This window comes from Priapulus caudatus, unplaced genomic scaffold, assembly GCF_000485595.1.
Source record: "Priapulus caudatus unplaced genomic scaffold, Priapulus_caudatus-5.0.1 Scaffold14, whole genome shotgun sequence".
In the NCBI taxonomy this organism is placed as follows: Eukaryota; Metazoa; Priapulida; class Priapulimorpha; order Priapulimorphida; family Priapulidae; genus Priapulus; species Priapulus caudatus.
The window spans coordinates 13,495-35,908 of NW_014577075.1; the positions used below are offsets into that span (position 1 = coordinate 13,495).

Below are 22,414 nucleotides of genomic sequence, written 5' to 3' on the forward strand. Positions count from 1 at the left end.
AAACCCCCCTCCACACCCACCCACTCCCCCCCCCGGTCGCTTCGCTCGCAGTGCGATCTCACTCTCACCTATCACCAATGTTGGCAGCCCTGCTAATACTAGTAATAGCAAGAGCTGGATAATACCTAGAGTGTACAACGGAAAAACGGGGAAATAGTGCTATTTCACGACTACATTATTCTACTTTGCCTGCGAGTCTAGAATAATTTCATGGTATTGCATTAAGCCAGAATTTCTTTGCTCTCTAAAAACAAGACAACCGCTTGTCATACGATACTCCTAGGGCGGAGGATATCGGCTCCTAAACCTCCCCTCCCACATGCCAAACGCCCCCTCGTATCCACTTCTGCCACCATCCTACACGCGGCTAAGCGTTGAGTCGTGAAAGTTCGGTTATTTCCGCTGATAAATTTATGAATGGACGGTGCTTCGGTTATCATAGGTGACATGGGGGCATCGCCTATGCCCCTTATCTTCCATTATCTTTCCTAGCACGGCTAATGCCCGTCATGATGGAGCCGGCTCCATTCAAGTTCTTTACAACGCAGCTCAGTTACTCAGTGTAGTAACAGTACCAAATTTGGGCATATGACATCAATTATCAGCGCTCCAAGTGGTGACGGAAACCGATAGCCAAAATGCTTACCGCGTGTAGGATGGTGGCAGAGAGTGGGATACGAGGCGGCGTTTGGCATGTGAGAGGGGAGGTTTAGGACCGATATCTCAGGCCTAGCGTATCGTATTGAGAAAGGCGGTTGGTCTTGTTGTAGAGAGCAAGGAATTCTGCTTAATGCTAATAGCATGAAATTATTCTAGACTCACAGGCAAAGTAGAATAATGTATCGTCGTGAAATAGCACTATTTCCCCGTTTTTTCCGTTATACACTCTAGGTATTATCCGCTCTTGGTATATGTAGTATGACTATGAGTGTGTTTACAACTAGTTATACATCACAAGGGCGGATACAGGATTTTTCAAAGGGGTGGGACCATAATTTTTGAGGGAGGGCATTTATCATATTTCACCTTATTTAGGGCACCCCTGTATCCAAGCAAGGGCGAGCGCGAACGCGCGAAGCAGTGAAGGGGGGTCTGGGGGTCCTCCCCCAGAACATTTCTGAATTTTTAAGTTGCGGAGTGGCCTTTTCCTTCATTTCCCATGCATATTGACATTATCTTGATTTAGTTTTTGTCAGTGTTTTAATTAATAGAATGAGGATCCCAATCCAAAATAAGAAAAGATTTGATGATCATATGATAACTGTATTAATTTTGGTAGCATCAGCAGTATCATTTTCAACGACAACTTCATAGATGGTTTCCTCCGCTGTGTTTATTGGATCAGCAGTTTCAAGAATTGAAGTTTCAGCAACAGGATCATCAGCAGTATCGATGAGCGAAGTATCAGCAACAGAATTTACACCTACGGTATCATCACCAGTTTCGAAAGTAACGTCGTATTCAGCAACAGAATTTTCAACAACGGGATCAGCGAACTTGGGATGACTGCCGTGCCTGCGGCTGTATGCTGCCAAAATATATATATTTATCAATGTCTTTTCACAACCCTAAATTTGGTGCCCTTTCAAATATATACAGAGGTGCCCATTTTCAAGATTTAATTGTGACGGGGATCGGGTTTTCATGTGCCCTTTTAGAAACATTTTCTCCGTCAAGATGCCCTCTTTTTTAAGATTTTTGGCGAGATTAATTGGGTGCCCTATTTCAAAAAAAATTTCCGTCAGGGTGCCCTCTTTTAAAAATTTGTGACAAGATCGAGTTTTTTAGGTGCCCTTTGGCTTTAGAATAATATTTCTCCGTCAAGGTGCCCTCTTTTTTAAAATGCTGCCCTTTTTGAAATATTTTTCTCCGTCAAAGTGCCCTCTTTTTTATGATTTTTGGCGAGATCGGGATTTCATGTGCCCTATTTCAACAATTTTTCTCCGTCAAGGTGCCCTCTTTTAAAAAAAAGATCGGGTTTTAAAGCTGCCCTTGGGCCGGGGCTTGAAACGTTTTTCTCCGTCAAGGTGCCCTCTTTTTTAAATTTTTGATGAGATAGGATTTATATGTGCCGTATTTAAAATATCATTCTGCATCATAGGCTAGGTGCCTTTCAAACTAAAAGTTTTAGTTTGTAATTCTTAGTAAGTAAATCAGGTTTTCACACAGGACCTATATTTCATTAAAAATTGACACATTTCACTGCTTATTTCTCTTGTAAAAAAACACAATCTTACCTGAACAAACTAGTAATTGAGTCTTTGATGCTGCCTTGATAGTTTCTTGAAGCTTTCGCTTCCGAACTCGATCTTTGCTGGGCATTTTTTTATATTATATATAAAAGCATAGGTGAATAGGTAAAAAGCAGACACGGAATGCGGACCAGACCAGGATGCGGAATGCGGAAACAAACTCCACGACAGATGGCGCTCTCGCTCATAGGCTCAATCCTGCGTGTGGGAAGGGGGCGCTGCATGCAGTTTGATGCGGAAACTGATTACTGACCGAGACATTGACTAAATGAGTCAGGCTACAGGGGGTATGAAATGAGGGGGGTATCAAAAACTCATCAGAAATCAACAACTATATTTTGGTTGCTTTTGGAAAATAAGAAATTTCATCTTGTAAAAAAATTTAGTTGGTCAACAAAATTTTCGCTTATGATTTTTGAGGGCATCTTGATTTTTCAAGGGGGTGGACCGGTCCACCCGGTCCACCCCCCTAAATCCGCCCTTGCATCATCTACACAATACATCATGTCATTATAGACAGCTGAGAACATCATCAATGCTAATGATACTCATGATCTAAGAATAATATTTGTATCTATGTTGTGGACCCTAAACTCTGAATAGTTGCACAACTTGGAATTTATCAGCCACATTCACTATTGGGCCAAACCCAATCTTGAGATTGGGCAAAACGAATGAGTAAACACCTAAAACAGAGCGTGCACAAACAATGATTATTATGATTGAAGATTTTCAAATGTATGATCACATGCATAAGACATCTAAAGCGTACAGCTATACACTCTATACCTTATCTTCGAGTAGAGGGGAGGAGGAGGGGAGAAGGAGGGGAGAAGGAGGGGGAGAAGCTGGTAGAGAAGGAGGGGGAGAAGGGAGTTCCGCTTCCCAAAATGCAGTGCGCCGCCTTTAGCCATGTACTTAAGTTTGTAACATCCAGTGCGCAGTGCTAGCAAACTATGTATTTCCCACTGACTGGCTGGAGTAAGATGGTCCCGAGCATTCGTAATAGAATGTTCTATAGCCCTGCGGAAACTGTACGCGGGCTATAGTACTAGAGCTAGATTACCCCTAGCTCTAGCCTCTAGGACTATAGCCCGCGTACAGGAGCCGCACAACTCAGCATAATATTGCGACCCGATTACCCCGAGACGAGGGATGTTACTCTCAGGGTCTCAGGATACAATACATTTTAGTACACAGGCCTGGCCCTGGGCCTCTAGACTATAGTCGGCTCAGAGTCCTTCTTTATGCATGCTCCCGGTGGACAAGCGTGGTGTCGGTAGTCGAATTCGAAATAAAGGCTCTCACTCTGCCACTGTCTGTCCAGTCGAGCCTCTAATGGTTTTAGGTTTAGTGAGCACACACTGTGACACAGTGACACAGTGTTTTCACACTTGGATTGTTCCATGGACATGGTTGTACTATACGATTCCTGAATGAGTATTTCCCGAGGTCTCTATTTGACCTACGCAGGGCTGTAGCCTCTGGGGTGGGGGGGGGGGGGGGGCAGCTGCTCCCTAGATTTTGAAGCAAAATTAAAGGAATAATTGGTCCATTGATTATGCAATGTTGACGAATGCTAGAGTAACTGGCACCTTGTGTAGTTAATAAGTACATTACCTTTATATATAGCCAAACGCGTATTAGTTTGTCCAATATCACGGCTGGTTACATTACAAACAAGACTTGAAATCGGTTGTTGATGTTGTATCAACGTATCATTTACGTGCCGTAAATGTCATCCAGGAGTCAAGCGATGACGTAAACATTTGTGCGGCCTGTATGTTTTGGACGCCAGATGAAACGGAGGTGTCAGCGGTGTAACCGCGGCCACGGACTAAACATGGAAATAGAGTAAAATACACGTACTAATCACGGACGCACGTGGACAGCCCTGACAAAAAGTTCCTTATCACGAGCATCCATGTTTACGAAATCACTGATTATAGCATTGCATACGGCCGAGCATGCGTGCGAAAATGTCCGGTGCACTATAAATCTGTATCACACCCGCTTCGCCGGCAGCGGTTTGAAACTGTAAACAACTGATTTTTGGACTCAAAGACCAGCGGTTTTCAATTAGACATTTCTTAGTAACCAGCAGTGATATTGGACAAACTAATACGCGTTTGGCTATAAGGTAATGTACTTTAATATTAACTACACAAGGTGCCAGTTACTCTAGCATTCGTCAACATTGCATAATCAATGGACCTATTATTCCTTTAAAAATAAGCTTGGTTGATAATCGTAAATAACTCTTAGAACATGATTTCTTTGGTCACTTATCTGTGAAAGCCTTGTTTCATACCCACCCCCATGGGCCCCACCACACTATGGATGTTGATCAAGAGCTGCGCCAATCCCTCATCATTACACAGTTGAGTCATGAAATTTTGCTCTCCATAGGAATTACCTCAGCCTACAGCCTACCCCGACCAGGCTGTGTGACTAACGTCAATATACACATGATGTATGTCTCTTGATGTATGACCGTTTCTTGGAGCTATCTACGGCCCTGCTACGCATACACATTCTCTTGTATTAGGTTATATTATAATATGTAGATCATAGATATGTCTATACTATGAGTAGCGGCAGTGCACACCTCAGCAGAATATTTTAATATCTAATGGTTAATACCATATATCGCATGATAATTCTATGTAAATGTCATTTAAATACTGTTCTATTGCTACAAGTACAACATGCAACGTCACTATTCGTGCACCACTGTGTAAACCAAGAAAAATCGATCTTGTTGAGTTATACTGTAACAATTTTCATTCTAAACAGGTAATGTCCATAAAAATGTCTTAACGAAGACAAAATGACGGAATGACTGAAAAGAAAGGCAGTGACGAATTGGCGGATGAAGTGATAGAGAGAGTAACAGAGAAAATGGCCGACAAAGCAATGGAGAAGGTGGCCGACAAAGCATTGGAGAAAATGGCCGACAAACCAACGGAGAAAATGGCCGACAAAGCAACGGAGAAGGTGGCCGACAAAACAAAGGAGAAGCCAGGTGTGGTCGACACAATCTTCAGCACCTTTATCGCGCAGAAGATGAAGGAAATAGAAGCTGGCAGAACCTCCCCAGAGAACGTGTCGAGTCAGAAGCAGAAGCAGAAGCAGCACCGCGGCAGATCGCAACGTGGCGCGGAAGCAGACGACGACAATAATACGGCGCGCTCGGACCGTGGCGAATGCAGCAGCGGTGGCGGTGACGCAGCAGCCGCTGAGACCGAGACAAGGTTACCGAGCAGCAGCCGGTTACAGTCTACCACAGATGAGAGAAACAGTGATGCGCGCTCGGACACGACGACGAAACGCGGCGCTGACCGCTCGCCGAGCCCGGCCGGCGAGAAGGGACACAAGCGGAAGAAGAAGAAAAAGGAGAAGCACAAGCACAAGAGCAAGCACCACGGCAAGGAGAAGCGACGCGAGAAGCACAGCAGGAACCGTAGCATACACCGCAGTCACCGAACCTCGGGGAGCAGCGTGGATGCGGCCACGAATCGGAGAGGGCTTTCCTTCGAGGACATGCACGACCTGGAGCTCGAGGAAGCACCGCAGGAAGCGAGCGGCCGACGTGCCGGGAGCGCTTCCGGATCAAGTCTGCAGGACGGATCGGCCGCCGGCTCGCAGGACGGCTTCTGGAGAGGAGCCGATCTGTTGCCTAGCGACACGACAAGTGCCCGGCAACCATCCGACGCCGAATCCCCGGGAGAATCGACGGAACTGCAGAGCGCTCAGCGCAGTGATGGCGGCACCCACAAGGATGTGCAGAATCCTTCACTCGTCGTTCCCGAGCAGGAATCGGATGGCATTCCGCCCGACGCAGCCGGATGTGCCGATAGCGCCGTCAGTGTTCTCGTAAACAGTTCACTTGAGAACAATGCAGCCTCTGCCGGGGAATCTGTCAAGGAAACGCTCCAGGAAGACGTCGTCTGCACAAAGGCAGTCGTGTTGGACAGTGTCTTCGAGAAGCCCGACGAAGTTGTCGCGGTCGAGAAGACGAAAAACAGGATCAAGATCCAAGACCTGAAGTTGAGCAGTGTGGTGCTGTCGACTGCCGCGCCCAGCATGCCCAGCAACGACGACGTGACGACGGCCGAGGCGAAACAAGAGGACTCCAGTGACACGGACGGAATCGTCGAGGACACGGATGGCGAGATATCGGACTCGCACTCTGAACCCGACGTCGAGAAGGAGGGCGAGGCAGCAGGCGTGGAGGCAGGCGAGGCGGCAGGCGCCGAGGCAACAGCGACGCCCAGCAAGAAGCACAAACATGGCAAGAAACACAAGCACAAGAGCAAGAAGCGTCGGCGGGAGAAGGAACGCGAGGGAGAGCGGGAACGCCACGGCAAGCGGTCGCACTCCCGAGAACACACGTCGGCCCGACGCAGGCGCTCCCAGTCACCGCGGCAACGGCATCGAACCCGGTCCCGGTCGCCGCAGCGACGGCGCGGGTCGCGCTCTCGTTCCTCGGACAGGCGGCGTAGTGATGGCCACTCGGAGCCCCGCGGCGTGGACGTGCGGCATCCCCGCGATAGGTGGCGCCACGGTCGGCATTCTCGTTCGCCGGTGAGGGATGCACGAGAACACATCGATAAGGCACGGCTGCTGAAGGTTGCTAAACAGAACTTGCTGCAGCTGCAGAACGTGGGGGCGCTACCGGAAGGCCTGCAGCTGCCAGACCTGAAGCCTGAGCAGATGGCAATGATTCAGGCTGGAGGCAAGACTGTGCAGGAACTAACAGGTGAATGCATGTATGTTGGCCTTGTGTTGGGCATGTTCCTAGACAATAACCCGCGTGCGTATTTCTCGCAAATTCTTGTTATTCCTGCAGTTTAGTTAATGTTGTTTATTTATCATTCGCTATCTGTTAATGTCTTTATCTAATATTTTATTCTTTTGTAGTTATATCATCTAGATATGTTATTGATGCTCTTATTTGGTATGCATTCTGAGAACAATCCGAAAAACCTGCATTATTGAACATACATATATTATTATTAAACGTAACCGTGATGTGAATTTTGTATGATATACATTTATCGGTACGTCTTTAATCTGTGATCGACAGAGGTGTGTCGGCAACTGGTGAGAAAGGAAGGTGAATTATCCAGCTCTTCTGACTCCTCTCCCACGCGGCCGGAATCAGACGAGGAGGAGGGCGCGTTCATACATCACCCATTCAAGTTGCGAGAAAACAACTCCAACATTCTCATGCTGATACGAGTAAGTTTCATCTCAGTCTACAGCTGTGGATATACACACGAAGTTACGATTCTAGCCACAAGTCAGGGCAAACGTCTGAGTGAATGTAATTATGTTTGACTCTATTAGATACTCGGGGATAGAAATCACGTGCGTATGCATATACAGGGGTAGAAATGAACTTTTGAACAAGCGAGTCCAACGGACCCTAACCCTAACCCTACCCTCAAAAAGGTATAGGAGGGAGTCCGCAGCAAAATGAGGAAGTCCGCAGTCTGAAGTTCAAAACTAATGATATTAACAAAAAGGACATTTGCGCTGCAACGTCTGCCAAATTTTCTTGGGACATTTGCTAAAAAAAGAAAGAAAGATAATTCTGCGAGGCCATGCTCTGGAACGAACTAGTTAGTATAGCACAGTTTTCAGGGAGTCACACGGACTCCTGCATATGTCAAATCAAGGAGTCCGACAATAAATCAGGGAATATTTGACTCCAGACTCGCGTTAATTTTGCACCCTGATATATCAGTGTGCATCACTGGTCGTTGTTGGTAAATATTCATAAATGCACATGTATGGTATTATAGGTTAGTTCTGGTTGTGGTCCTTGGTTTAAAAGGTTGGATGCTATATGTGTGAGTAAATCGTATGTGTGTTCTAGGCAATCAACAATGTTAGATTCGGTTGGATATCTGGCATACTTGTCCACGGTCGTTCTCTCTTGCTTTATATATGTACATGTGGCTAAGCTCACGTTGCTTTAATTTAATTGCACGTTTATAAATTATATTACGGTCAGTCGAATAACAATGCAAGGTTCTTTTATTCGGCTGGATTTCTCACTTCTATCTGCACTCGTCTCTCTCTCTCTCTCTGCATTGTTGTACGGCAACCCGAATATGAACTCGAGCTTAATTCTGTAATGACTGCGTTTCGATTGTCTGCGCGTTCTCACGCGTCGCTGCTGTTAACAGGGCGGCACACAGAAGCCAACGACAAGTAACATGCAGCGTATACAGGAGAGCGTCGGCTCACAGCTGCGGCTCACCTTCCCCGTCTCGAGCGGCAGCCAGCATCGGCAGAAGGAGCTGGAGTGGGTCCCCGTCGACAAGGCGGAGGAGGAGGAGCGGCGGCGGAAGGAGGAGAGGGAGAGGTCGAAGCAGGCGACGGCAGCGAAGGAGGAGGAGGCGGCGGAGACGAAGGGGAGGGAAGAAGGAGAGAGCGGGGCGGGGGCTGCCGCGGCGCTGATGCCTCCGCCGCCGCCGCCGCCCGTCGAGTCTACCGTCGCGAGACAGGACAAGGTGTTCTCTGAACCACCCACTATGGTATGAGGGACACGAAGGCAAACATTTCTAATTGGAGGAGGGGTTCTGGTATAACTCGTGTATCGTCAATGCTTGTTATGTAACACAGGGAGGGCTACGTAACTTAAAGGGATACTAGACTCTAGGATTCTACTGCATACAACTGTACTTACTGTATAACAAATCGTCTATACCCACACGTACTTGTGACCAGATACCTAATTTAATTGTTATAATTAATTATACATCAACGATACGAAATTTGAACAGCGCCATTGACACTCGCGACCGTGCTGCCACCCTGAAAAAGTTGCGCATTTCCCAATATATTTTGCATGTTACAGATCGAGGGCTAATCACAAAGGTGCAATTATATTTATACCTAAATGCTATTTAACCGAACGATGTTCATTTAAGGACAAATTTATCTATAATATAACTGAAACTATATGTCATTTATAAGATATTACAATCCTTTTGCTAATAAATAAGAAACACCCTCGGTCTGTAGCCCTTTGCTGAAAAGTCGTTTTGCGCAACTTCTCAGATTGTGCGCTTTGAGTGGCGCCACCGTCATTGTAATCAAACTGTAGTCGTTAGTTTTAAAACATAAAAAAAAAAATTCTAATGGTGATTGAACCATGAAACCTTTTATGTAGCGTATTATTAACCTTTTATTTTAACATAAATTAACTGAAAATAACCCTAGAACCTAGAGTAAAGGATCCCTTTAACATAAACAAAGTAGAATTTATGAAGAGGCGGCATTGGGTAAATCTGGTGGGGCAGCTAGGAAATTTTTATTGCGGTGGATATCAGCTAGATTTATGAGGTGTCAGAGCAAGTAAGCGTGGTAACCACACACAACTTGCTGTCAGTGCCAACGTGAATAGTTGCCCTCCTTACTCTTTGTGCCGTTCGACAATTGGCCGATATCCCTGTCAATATAATGCCGTGGGTGCCCTACGTTGTTTGCTTTTATGCCCTTTCCATAAATTCCATGTTGTGTATGCATCTCTATCTGTCCTGCATAAAAAGTGTTTGATAAAAAGTAAGTTGCCTCAGTGTTCCTCCTTTCAAGGAACAATTATGTAACAGTTTATTCAGTGCTCATTTCTTTTCAGTTCTGTGTGCTTACAGATAAAACACCCCTGATTAACATTCAGACGACCGAAAGGTTGTCTGAATGTAGACATCGCAGACAGACAAACAAACAAATAAGATGTAGCAAGTAAACGTAAGAATATATATGTGTGTATTTCTTGGAACAGATGATTGATGTTGGATCGGTAGTTGCTGAGAGACTGGCAGCTATGAGGAAGCTACAGCATAACCCAAATGATGTGGAAGCCATGAACAAAATCCACAATGCTCAGGCAAAGGTAAGATGAGCAGTAGCAGTAATAACTGACATTAACAACAGCCATAACAGTATCAACTAGACAGAGGGCACTCACGGAGAGTGCATACCTCCGCGAGCATGTAACATGTATGTGTTACGAGCTGGCTCGCCGCTCGCTGCTGGCTGCTGCTGACTGACTCGCCGCTCGCTGGTGGCGGCTGCTGACTCACTCGCCTGCTGCTGACTCGCTGCTCGCTGACTCGACGCGCTATCGATTGCGCCACGCGGGCTGGACACACACACACACACACACACACACACACACACACACGACCGATTACATTACATCCCCTGCAACTCCGTTGCGCGGCGGTAATAACATAGCACGTGCCATGCCAGTATTTCTTTACAGTTCTATAGCAGGGTCTTAATTTCATATCAAATCTGGTAATCCAAGGGGTATATTTCCTGCCAAAATTTGTTACAGATTTGTTAGGATCATCACAAGTAAATCCATATTAATTCAGTAAGCAAGTTTCAGCAATTCAAAGTGTTTCCTATATCTGTAGTGTTCAAAAAGGAGAAATTAAAGTCTGTATATTTATTTAAGGTGTTGCATTGAATATAGTAAGTTTTACTTCAAGATATTACATGTAAACCCATGGAAATAGAATTGAAGGTTTTTCAGTAGTGGTAATATCCATAGTAAAATAATGGCAGCAAGTTATTGCTGTAATAAGTATGTGTATACGATTTGTAAACAACTTCCCTTTGAGCTTCATTTACGATTGCATGTATTTTTTATCTTATCCGTACAGATGCAGTCGTGGGTGGAGTCCAAACAGCTGCCTGGGCAGTTTGTGGGTAGCACCGGTGTATCCGTTCTTAGCCCCTCTCAGCTTGGCAACAACAATAGGACGTTCCAAGCATGGGCCAAAAAGGTAGGGAGCGATGATACACGTGTGTTTTTCATTCTCATACTAGTGTAACCCTTTAACTGCCATACATCACGTCAGGAGTTTATCAATATATTGGTAGACTCCTGATCACGTTTAGGGTTTACTGGTGGTTTGGGACCGCAAGCAGCTATAGGTTCATGTGGGAGTCATTGTCAGAGATTTGAGTTGGGTTGCACAGTGATCTGTAGCTAGCTATCTCACGTCCAAGAATACGACAGCGGTTACATATATTTGTCTATGATTATTATAATCACATAGCTGAGATTGTCAGGCTAACGACTTACAAATCAAACATTAGCTATGAATTGCAGTCATTCACTAACATGGAACAGTAACTTATTCTGAATTTGTAGGTTTGTAAAATGCGAAGGATTGATTTGTTATTTTCGCATCTCTATAGATTTCGTTTTACTTTGTAATGTTTTTTTTTCAGGAGAGAGAATGAGATAATAAAATATATAATAAATATATACAGCTTTGTGTAAATAACAATAACAATAACAATGAGCTGTATGTTATGATCAGAGTGACTTAAGTTAGTAAGACAATTTAATCGGGGTGTGTGTGTGATTGCGTGCCTGCGTGTGTGTGTGTTTGTTGCAATGGGCGTGAGTGCGCGTGCGTGCGTGCGTGTGTGTGCGTGCGTGTGTGTGTTCATTGCGTACATCTGTGCGTGCGTGTGTGTGCAGCTTGTGTGTGTTCATTGCGTACATCTGTGCGTGCGTGTGTGTGCAGCTTGTGTGTGTTCATTGCGTACATCTGTGCGTGCAGATTGTGTGTGTTCATTGCGTGCATCTGTGTGCATCTGTGTGTGTGCGCGCATGCTTGCGTGCATACGTGCATGCATGAGTGTGCGTGCGTGCGTGCGTGAATGTGAGTGCATAGCTGGTGACACTTACTGCTGTCTTGCAGTATCTGACAGCCTTGGTCCACACCCGGCTTTCGGTTGGGTCGTGACAAGCTTGTCAGATTCTGCAGGACGTTACAAAAAGTTATCTCTACTTCTAGGTGACCAGGAGCAACGCTTGTCACTGTGCGCTACTGTAGCTGCACTCTTGCGGAGTGACAGGCAGGAGTGTATATATGGTTATTAAGATGAGAGTAGTATGCTTGGGTCCGCTGGCTCTAATATCAGGCAGATATAGAGAGGCAAGCGCCTTCCCATCAGAAAGGTTTATTAACATGTTTTGTCGAATTGACGAGGCATGATGCCCTTGCTTTATATTAAATGTGCTTTGTCCTGCCGAGTCAGTTAGTGGGTAATGACACGTAGACATTTGTGATTTTTGTGTGCAAAAGGTCAGTAATTACCTAGGGCATCACAATACCAGTATCTCGCAAGTTCCTGTATCTCTCATTTCGTGCCAGATCTAAATTAGACTAGGTGGGGAAGACTTCCATGTAGAATTGCAGCCTAGAGAACGTGTTTTGAAATGAGAAATTTGCATCTATTGTTAAAGCAGAGTATTTAAAATAGATGTACCATTGGGTGTGTGCCATGCCAATGTAATGCTTCAACTCTGAATGATTTCACACATCCTTGAGACGTGGATCCGTTTCCTGTAATTGCTTGTGAATCTCAGGAGGAACTGTCTGACATTTTCCGCAAGCCAGCGGTAGTTGTGCATGCAGAGTGAGCGGAGTGTGAGAGTTGCGATGAGAGCGTAATCGTGGTGTGAAGAAGTGGGCGGCTTGGCTTGCGGTAAATGCCCGACGTTCTGTGTTAATCTAACACTGCAGCATGTTTTCATGTTGCGGAACACTGACGCAATCTCCCGCACGCAGGAAAACTCGTGCGGCTTGGCCCGTCGTCGTAAATCAACGAACACACCCGACTCGGCACTTGCGCCTTCCCCCTACTCATGCTCTCTTTTGGTATATACTGCCCCTGGTTGTTGCCGTGGGAACAGCGTTGGAACCGCTGCTTGTTCCACGGCAATAAACAGGAGACTGGAGTCGGTATTCGGCATGAAAACATGTTGCAGGTATTGCGTCGCACTTCAAGAATCTTCAAGAGCGTTTGTGCGATGTTGATGCAAACGTAGGTGGGTATCACAGGAGAGTTCCACCGTTCTAGAACAGAATAGTATCGTGATGCCGAGATGGAAAACCGATTGTTCGGTTCGTATAAAAAAAAACTAGCGTTGAACGATGGTGTTGCTATAAAATGTATTCAGTAGTGCATTGTGTCTTCCAATTTCGATTTCCTGATCATGATTATTACGTATACGCCCTGGCATCTTTCTTTTATTAATCTTATTCGTGTTGTTTGAGAAGCGAGCAAAGGTTCAGAAAGGTTTGTTGTGCCTCCGACTTGCCTTGTACTTGCCATACACTGAACCTTATGCATGACTTGCCTGCCAAAGAGGAATTTAGCTTTAAGATTTCTCGAGCACTTGTAGCATCTGAGAAAGAATGCTAGCATGTGCCGATGCTAGACAATATTTTGAATCCAAGTCAATCGTGTCTGATATGTGAATACATACGTTGAATCGGGGAAAAAATCAAAGAATGTTTGAGCCTTACTGAGAAAATAGTGTGTATGCCTTTCATGACACTAACGTTTTGCATAGCAGTACAGCTTGGAAACAAATTATTGTAACTTCTGTAGGTCCACGTGGTTCTCAAGACCCTGGGCCATGTTTGCCTGCTCTTACCTTTGCCTCATTCAATTCTAGGACCAATTCCAGCAGGCTGCGCCATTAAGGGGCGGAATGGGGATGTACCTGCTACAGAAAATGGGCTGGAAACAGGGTGAAGGACTTGGCAAGAACAAGAGTGGGAACCTAGAACCATTAGTGCTGGATGTTAAGACCGACCGAAGAGGTGTGATTTAATTCTGCATACAGCCAGTAGTAATTATTTTATATGATAAAATGGAATTAGGCGACATTATTCCAATATACGCATCAATAACATCTGTGCGTATGTCACATGAACACAGATTGCTAGTGCATTCACATGTACCATGGCTTCACGTACATATTGGCTACGATGAGTATCAGTACCAGTATGACTATATGTAAACCTGTTCGTGGTACTGATGCTCATATTCAGAACTTTTGCTGTTTTTAGTATGGCACTGTTAGATTTCAACATAAATCTAACATCGTAATAGCATGTTTAACTTAATAATTCTCTCTTTGCAAATCGTTAGGTTTGGTGGCACAGGAGGAGTCGGGTAGAAAGCATGGCAAGGCGTTCACCCCACCTGTACATTATGACTTGTCAGGTAAGCCCACTTACCTGAGTGTGAGAATAAATCCAATTTTCCATTTCGACTGCACATGCTTGCTAACCCCGTTTCGTAGCCAGGTTATAGATTTCTCTCAAGTCCTCGCTATGATGTAATAACATTGGGTAGAAAGCTGTTAAATTGACAATTTTCTCTTAAAATTAAACATTCCATGGTGACACTGTTATTGTTAACTGTGCAAACAGTTTGAATAAACTGGATTGGTAGTGAAGCAAGCACTGTTTAGCTTAAATAGCAAATATTACTAAACTATGATCGGTATTTTGTAGCCAAACAGTTCTAAAATGCATCCCACATTTCGAAATGGTAAATTGGCTTATAAGTGAGCGCAGTTGTTGGTGAGAGCAGCAACGATTTCTGTCATGATGCTATCGGCACGACTAAATTAATGTCTGCACAATTCACGAATGCTGTTATAATCGGATCCATCATTGGAATTACAGGAGTCTGTTGTTTTGGTGTATAGCCTTTATCCGGGATGTGAAAGGGTATGCATTGATTCTAAACGCGATTTGTGTGCTACCTCAGGCAAGCATCCGGTATCAGCACTGACAGAACTCTGCACTAAACGCAAATGGGGACAGCCAACTTGGGTTATGCACTTTGATGGAGGACCAGATCACAATAAAAACTTCCTGTTCAAGGTACAAGCTATTTTTAGATATCTAAAAGAACTCGCCTAAACAATTATCAATGACAGAGTTCCTGAGTGAACTGCTCATACAAGAGACTGATCTACCGGCATTCACCTTTTGAACTTTGCCTGATCTTTTTGATTGTATATGCAACACTGCCTGTTTATTTTATTTGTTTTAGGCACATGAGGTAAGTAATGCCGCTTTCACACTGGGGTTTATCCCGCTTCAGGTCCGGACCTGAAGCGGGATAAACCCCAGTATGAAAGATCGAAACACCCTTAGCCCGAGCTAAAGTTATCCCGCTCTAGGGGGTGGTCAGGTCCGCTTCAGACCCGAGCTAACGTCAGTATGAAAAGGTATCTCGACTTTAGCTCGCTCCTAAATCCCGCCCCCCCCAATTCCACCATTTATACTGGGGGTATCCCAGCATCAGGTCCGGAACCTGAAGCGGATAACCCCAGTGTGAAGGTGAAAAACGCATAGCCGCGAGCTAAAGTGATTCGCACCTCATGCTAGGAGGTGGTCAAGAGTCTGCTGTCAGCACCCGAAGCTAAAACGTCAATATGAAAACGACTTATCCCGACCTAAAGTTATCCCGCTTCAGAAGCGGGCTAAAGTCGTTCGCAGTATGAAAGCGGCATTAGTGATATAATGGCCTATTGGTTAGTGGTAAAGAAGTGTGGCAGCTGGTTGCTAAACAAATTTCCAGTCATAAAACACAGACCTCATCTACAAAGTCATTTACTTCTTCATCACACAACTGCTTCCTCTTCTTTTATGAAACCAATCTAGTTTATGGAATGTGGACGTACAGTAGCATGAATTTACATTATCTACCCACCAATTTGGAATTGTATGATATATGGTGAATGCATGTGAACGTACGTGTTGGCACCTGTTGTAAGAAACATTATTGCCATATTATTAGTCTGACTGTGTTTCCCGCGTGTTATCATAATACTATTAATTATTGTGGAACTACGATGTTTCTGACAACGCCCTGATGACAGAGACATGAAGATTATAGAGACGAATAAAATACTAGTGTGCCTACTGGAGTACTAGGGTACTACTAAGTGTCTACTGGAGACATACTGACAGAGAATTTAGTGAGAGTTTACAGCCGAAGGTGATACATTACTGGTATCGCCGTCATCGTTGCAGGTCGTAGTGAACGGCATCGAATATCAGCCGACCGTAGCAAGCCCAAACAAGAAGCATGCCAAGGCCCAAGCAGGCATGGTGTGTCTGCAGGCGCTGGGACTGCTTCCACGCAACGCGACGTTGCCTGTATGAAGACCACGGGGGAGACTCGCTCGAGGATGCCGCCCATTGTGACGTACAGCCGATATTTGCGAGCATCATTTGTTGATTCTAATAACAACCGAGATTGCAGGGGGATGGAACCTCTAACACACGAGGCAATAGTGCCCGTCTTAAAGTCAGCAAGACACGAGTGGAATTTTGGTGTGAATGCTAGCTGACTCAATTTAGGTGCTCTGAACGTTTAAGCCCAGGAATCATGCACAGCTATATACTAAATCACAATGTAGCATGTGTTTACCGTTGTTCACCAACGACAAGCAGTGTCGTACATGGATGTGCGTACACTGTCCCCAAATATCTGTTGAAGAGCATCATTGCCCTACTAACTCAAATTCCCTGTTGTCGTGAATAACCAACCCCGTGTGGGTGTGTGTATATATCATCAGCTTAAAGTAAAACTGATATACTGTTTCTCAGTCGAGAAACGCGTGTAAACGGTTACCGTTAGTTTCACATCGTGCTCAAATGGAACATTGAACACTGTGAGGTCAGTGTATTTCCATAGGTGCCCCTGATAGTCAGTAATGTACTCATAGTGTGTATAGATACATAAATGTTTGTAAAGCCTTTGCTCGTCCTATCATTTTTATATAATATTCTAGTGTCTTGCTTTGTTTATACATTTTATGAATTCTAAGAATCTATTTGTGGTAAATATTTCAGCATTATGTGACGTTGGTGAATATTGACGAAATTGTTACAAAAATTATGATTTAAGCCGTGATTACTTTCGGCTGTCATGCACGACTGCAGAATCTTACCAAGTGGAACATAGGAAGAGAGAACTAGAAAGAGAACGTGGAGCAGTTTGATGTGATAATTTAATAAACGCACACTACGTGTTCCCAGGCTCAAGAAACAAATGCAGAGGCACATACGCATAGTTTCTTCTGTTGATTTCCTATCATGTAACATGCAATACGTGTTATCGGTAGACTATAATTTGACGTGATATTAGCAGGTGTGACATTAAAGATATCTCTACTATGTCACTGCTCGTATTGTTCGTTGATTCGCGTTAAAGAAAGGAACGTTTATGTTCGAAATAGTTGCTCAAGTATGCAGTAAATATAATCTTGATTCTGTCAGTTGAACAGAATTTATATTTGATGTAATGATGGTATTATTTGGTTTTCATATGACTTATTGAGGCATGAAGGTACTTGGGACATTAAAAAGACATTAATTAATAGGCACGAATGAATGCACTTACGGCATAAGAAAATGTGTTTAAGTTAAAAAGCATTATATTCTTTCATTTCGACAGTCATACCAGTTATCTGCATTAGCTAACAAATTTTTACACACATGTAAATATAATTCTATAAATGCGCTAAAATAGTCTGGTATTAAGTACAACTGTGCATCATTTTGCAGATTATATGTTGAATCTGATTGCCTCCAACGTCAGTGGTAGAAAAAAGGTAGTTGTCGCTGAATGTAAATATGTACATTCCTGAAACTCCATGAGCCATATAACTATTACGTAAACCTATGACACCAACCAAATTCCTAGCTCCACATATGTAGCCCTTCTCTCCGTACACCTATAGCACAGCAAAGGGCTTCATAGACAGAGACAGGAGTGAACAAAGTTGTTTTCACTCACTTCTGCCAGAGGTGCAGACAAACCTTTCCTTCTCGTATTACAGCACCATTAAACAGCAAAACTGTATCTAAATAACAAAATGGCTTTCGTCCAGCAACCCGTGTCCAACTCGCGCCAAATCTGAACATTCTTCAACAATTTCAAAGACCCGTTCCAGCTCGACAACATACAAACGTTCGACCGTTCGCTATCATGACAGTAATATTAGTTGACCGAGAAATGAAGACGAGCACCTAGGGCGCTGGCAGCATCTATACGTGCGTGACCTCGGCCATGTGTCCCACACGCGACTCTCTTGCGAGAACACACATAGCCATGCTTATATTTGCATCCACTGTTCTCTACTACAATTATAAAGACGCATGAACAGTATAGAAACTTGCAAAACCGTTCTGCTGCCTCTTCCAGCTATCGAGCGGAATAGCCGGTCGAATTATACCTACATCAGAATTGATCGTTTCAAACGCATCGGAAGAGCGGTGGCTCTTGGAACGTCTGCTATATATATATATATATATATATATATATATTGTAACTCGCAAATCAAACGAACAGACACGGTGTTCCGATGCGACGAGGAGCACGCACATACACATTTCATCAACTCTCTACACTACAGCTGTCACGCGGATAGACTCCGGCCTCATCTCCTCACTTCCTTAACAGATACGACTGTTACTAAAGCGAAGGGACAGGTAAGCAATGTGTCACAAACAATCAGAAATACGTACGTGCCCCAACGGTCTTCGACAACCGACCGCACACTCGGTATACGTTGGGCAATTCCGTACCTACATCCAACGTTAGATGAAGAGTAGGATACTGAGAGACGCATTTTATATAATCCACTTCTGGTCAGATGTAGGTAGAGAATGAGTCAATGTATGTCGTAGCTGTGGCATTTGAAGAGATGAGAGGTCAGCTACTAGAGGACACACCCAGCTAGAGATTAATGCACAAGGACTACCAATATTAGAACCATCACTACTCTCTAGGTCACTACAATATACACTAGATATCCATACCATATCTATGGACAGTTGTCTCGTAAGTCTAGATAAGAGTGGGCGGGCATAGACCTAGCCGAAGAACTATTCTAGAAGGTCCCTAGGGGTACGGGAGGTTCCACTATTGCTGGTGTTAAGTATGTAGGTGAAAGAAGAACAATACTACATACTCAAGCCTGTGGCATGACACACAGGCTGAAGGCAACCACTGGCAGTGGAATGTCAGAAGTTAGCCCCCCCCACGCTCACGCGGCAGCACATCTAGATATCTAACGGCGTTATATAACGTGGTCATAATACAGATGTGCTGTAGCGTGAGTGTGGTGGACTGACTTGATCCTGCTGTCAGTGAAGGCAACAACTGCTGCTATAACAGAAGATCGGAAGTAAGTGCTGTCAGTGTGATGTTCAGTAAACCACAAGTAAAAATAGCACAAGAATAAGTGCTAAACGTGGCTACTAGTAATATTAACTATTACAACTACTAGTAAAAATATTCTGTGAGCAAATATGTTTTAAAAGCAAGAACGCAGTTTTTACAGCTAAATTGCAGCAATAACATAGTTACACGTATCTGGCATCATTTTTACAAAATAATAAAACGGTACACGACTCTATATTCAATTGCACAACGTCTCCAGAAACTTGCACAATAGAGATACATCTTTTCGCTGTTGCCACCATTACAACCATTTAATGAATTTTCCGCATAGGTTTTGGGGTAATAGAGCATGACACTGAAATTCCACAAAAAACACGTTTAAATCCATAGAAACATACTAGATGGGCTACCTAGTATATTATTTATATGATAAAATCTGTCACAGACTTATGAGTATTCTCCCTGTCATAGCTTTCAGTCACACTAAGTGCTGTACAAATTAATTAAAGGTCAACAATTATTGTATCCACATCCACTATATAACATGTTACGTTCCACATAAAATCTCGTGCACCTCATTTTCTCATGCATAGAGCGTGCTATAGGAAACTTCTCTGCTATGACCACGACAACTTTTGCCCCCCCCCCTATTGGCTATATATCATGACAACTCGTATGAACGGCCACCCAGCTTCGTGTAAACAACGCTGCACGTGTGACACGCTGGTTCTCTCAGCGCCCCGGACGAAATGCCAACGTATGATCCAGCGACGGACTCTCTCGGTCGCGTTCTCTTCCGGACTGCCTACTGACGTGGCCTTTTGCTGGAGCGAGAGGAGGCACTGCTGGAGGAAGACGAGGAGGAAGAAGAGGACGAAGAAGAGGAGCGGCTAGAGCGGCTTCCTCCTGGTTGATAGGCATGGTTGTCCGTTCCTCTCCGATCACTCACCCTGGAGCTTAGGTAACTCGGTGCCTCTATCGCTGAAACAATAAGAGGAGAAAAACACTCTGAATGCGAATTCGTGAATCGCGAGACATGCGGCGACAACTGAAGGATCTTAGCAGCTGATGAAGATCATCTCCACGTAGATACAACGTCCTCATTCCTCAATGTCATGAAGAAATCATGCTAGTGCTGAACTGCTACTTTTCACTTCAAGGGGAATAATTTCCTTGTTATACCTGATGGTGATAGACTTACCAGGATAGACAGCAGGGGATACTTCCCATTATACCTGATGGTGATAGACTTACCAGGATAGACAGCAGGGGGGATACTTCCCATTATACCTGATGGTAATAGACTTACCAGGATAGACAGCAGGGGGGTACCTCCCATTATACCTGATGGTGATAGACTTACCGGGATAGACAGCAGGGGGATACCTCCCATTATACCTGATGGTGATAGACTTACCGGGATAGACAGCAGGAGGGATACTTCCCATTATACCTGATGGTGATAGACCTACCAGGATAGACAGCCGGGGGATACCTCCCGTAATACCTGATGGTGATAGACTTACCGGGATAGACAGCAGGGGGGATACCTCCCGTAATACCTGATGGTGATAGACTTACCAGGATAGACAGCAGGAGGATACTTCCCATTACACCTGATGGTGATAGACTTACCGGGATAGACAGCAGGGGGATATCTCCCTGGGTAGGCCTGGTGTTGGTACAGCGTGTCGATGTTGTACAGATTGTCGTCACCCTCGTCTTCGTAGTAGCTGGCGACGCTGCGCGCGTGCGTGGAGGGCGGCACGCTGACGATGTACGCCGGGTGACCGTAGCTGAAGTTGTCGGGAGCGCCGACATCGCGCATGCTGCCCGTCGACTTCATCGTCTCCAGCTGCATGGCCTTCTGCTTCTCCTTCCTCTCCTTCCTGTATGACCTGGAGACGAGTCACGAGAAACAAGCTTATAGCAGGGTTCATAGTAGTAAGACACATGTTGAAATAAGGACTTATAAGACCTTTTCTGGAGGCCAAAATAAGACTTTTTTACGCGATTTCTGATAGATCGTCGACTATTAAAGTACACTAATAATATTTATATACACAATTGCACAGCAGATTTAATTATTCCGTATTATATATACAACAATTCTTATTCTAAGTCGAGAACAGTTTATAAAACTTAGGTCCTTTGGCAAAAAATAAGGACTATTAAGTACTTTTCTAAGATTTCACCAAAAATAAGTACTAATAAGGGCCCTTATTTTATTTTTGGTAAAATAAGTACTTATAAGACTTTGGAAGACCCGCTACGAACCCTGTATAGACATTCACGTAGGCAATCCGCGTACCTGTTTGATGAGATTGATAGGCAGGCAATATACACAATCAGTATCGCGCTAGGACATTCTAAAAACAATTCTTAGTAACGGACGTGCTGCAAAGTTAGAATTTCGACATGCACGTACACGTACAAACTGGGTGAGCTTGACCAACCCTGGTATCAAAAACGCGACAGGGCATGGTTATCTCGTTCAGCCGTATAGGGCTTCGTCAATGGTTAAACCATAGGGTTTCAGTCCTGTACCGAGACTTCAAATAATGCTTCATCTGCTTCATAACATCATTATCATCTTCACATCGTTAATTACCATCATTATTAGCCATCATCATTCATCATCATTAGTCACTTAAGCGTCTGCACCATCGCCACGGTTACCTATAGCATATCATCCAGATGAGGAAGGCGATGATGATGATGAGGAGGACGCCGCCTACGATGCCCCCGATGATGTAGGCGGTGAGCACCTTCTTCTGTTCGACGGTCTCCTGGCAGCGCAGGCCTGAGAAGCTGCCCGTGCAGTCACAGCGAGCGGAGACGCGCGCCACGCCGGCCGTCGCGTACTGCGTCGTCGTGCAGACGCCGTCGTTAGCGCAGTAGTCCGTGCAGATGTCTGCAGGAGCGAGAGAGAGAGAACATGTACAGTGTGGAGAGAGAGAGAGAGAGAGAGAGAGAGAGAGAGAGAGAGAGAGAGAGAGAGAGAGAGAGAGAGAGAGAGAGAGAGAGAGAGAGAGAGAGAGAGAGAGAGAGAGAGAGAGAGAGAGAGAGAGAGAGAGAGAGAGAGAGAGAGAGAGAGAGAGAGAGAGAGAGAGAGA

General features: G+C 44.6%; 1 protein-coding gene and 1 pseudogene across 1 annotated transcript in view; one reads left to right on the forward strand and one right to left on the reverse strand.

Moving 5' to 3' along the window:
- Positions 1 to 5,052: 5,052 nt before the first annotated feature.
- On the forward strand, positions 5,053 to 17,415 carry LOC106808970 (annotated as a pseudogene).
- Positions 17,416 to 17,529: 114 nt separating this feature from the next.
- LOC106808980 overlaps positions 17,530 to 22,414 on the reverse strand; it is a 68,384-nt gene continuing 63,499 nt past the window's right edge. Inside the window, exons 67-69 of the mRNA XM_014811920.1 lie at positions 21,978 to 22,212; positions 20,934 to 21,196; positions 17,530 to 20,279 (exon numbers count right to left, since the gene is read on the reverse strand). Of these exons, the coding sequence (XP_014667406.1) occupies positions 20,104 to 20,279; positions 20,934 to 21,196; positions 21,978 to 22,212 (674 nt within the window). The 3' untranslated portion in view covers positions 17,530 to 20,103. The remainder of the gene's footprint in view (positions 20,280 to 20,933; positions 21,197 to 21,977; positions 22,213 to 22,414) is intronic.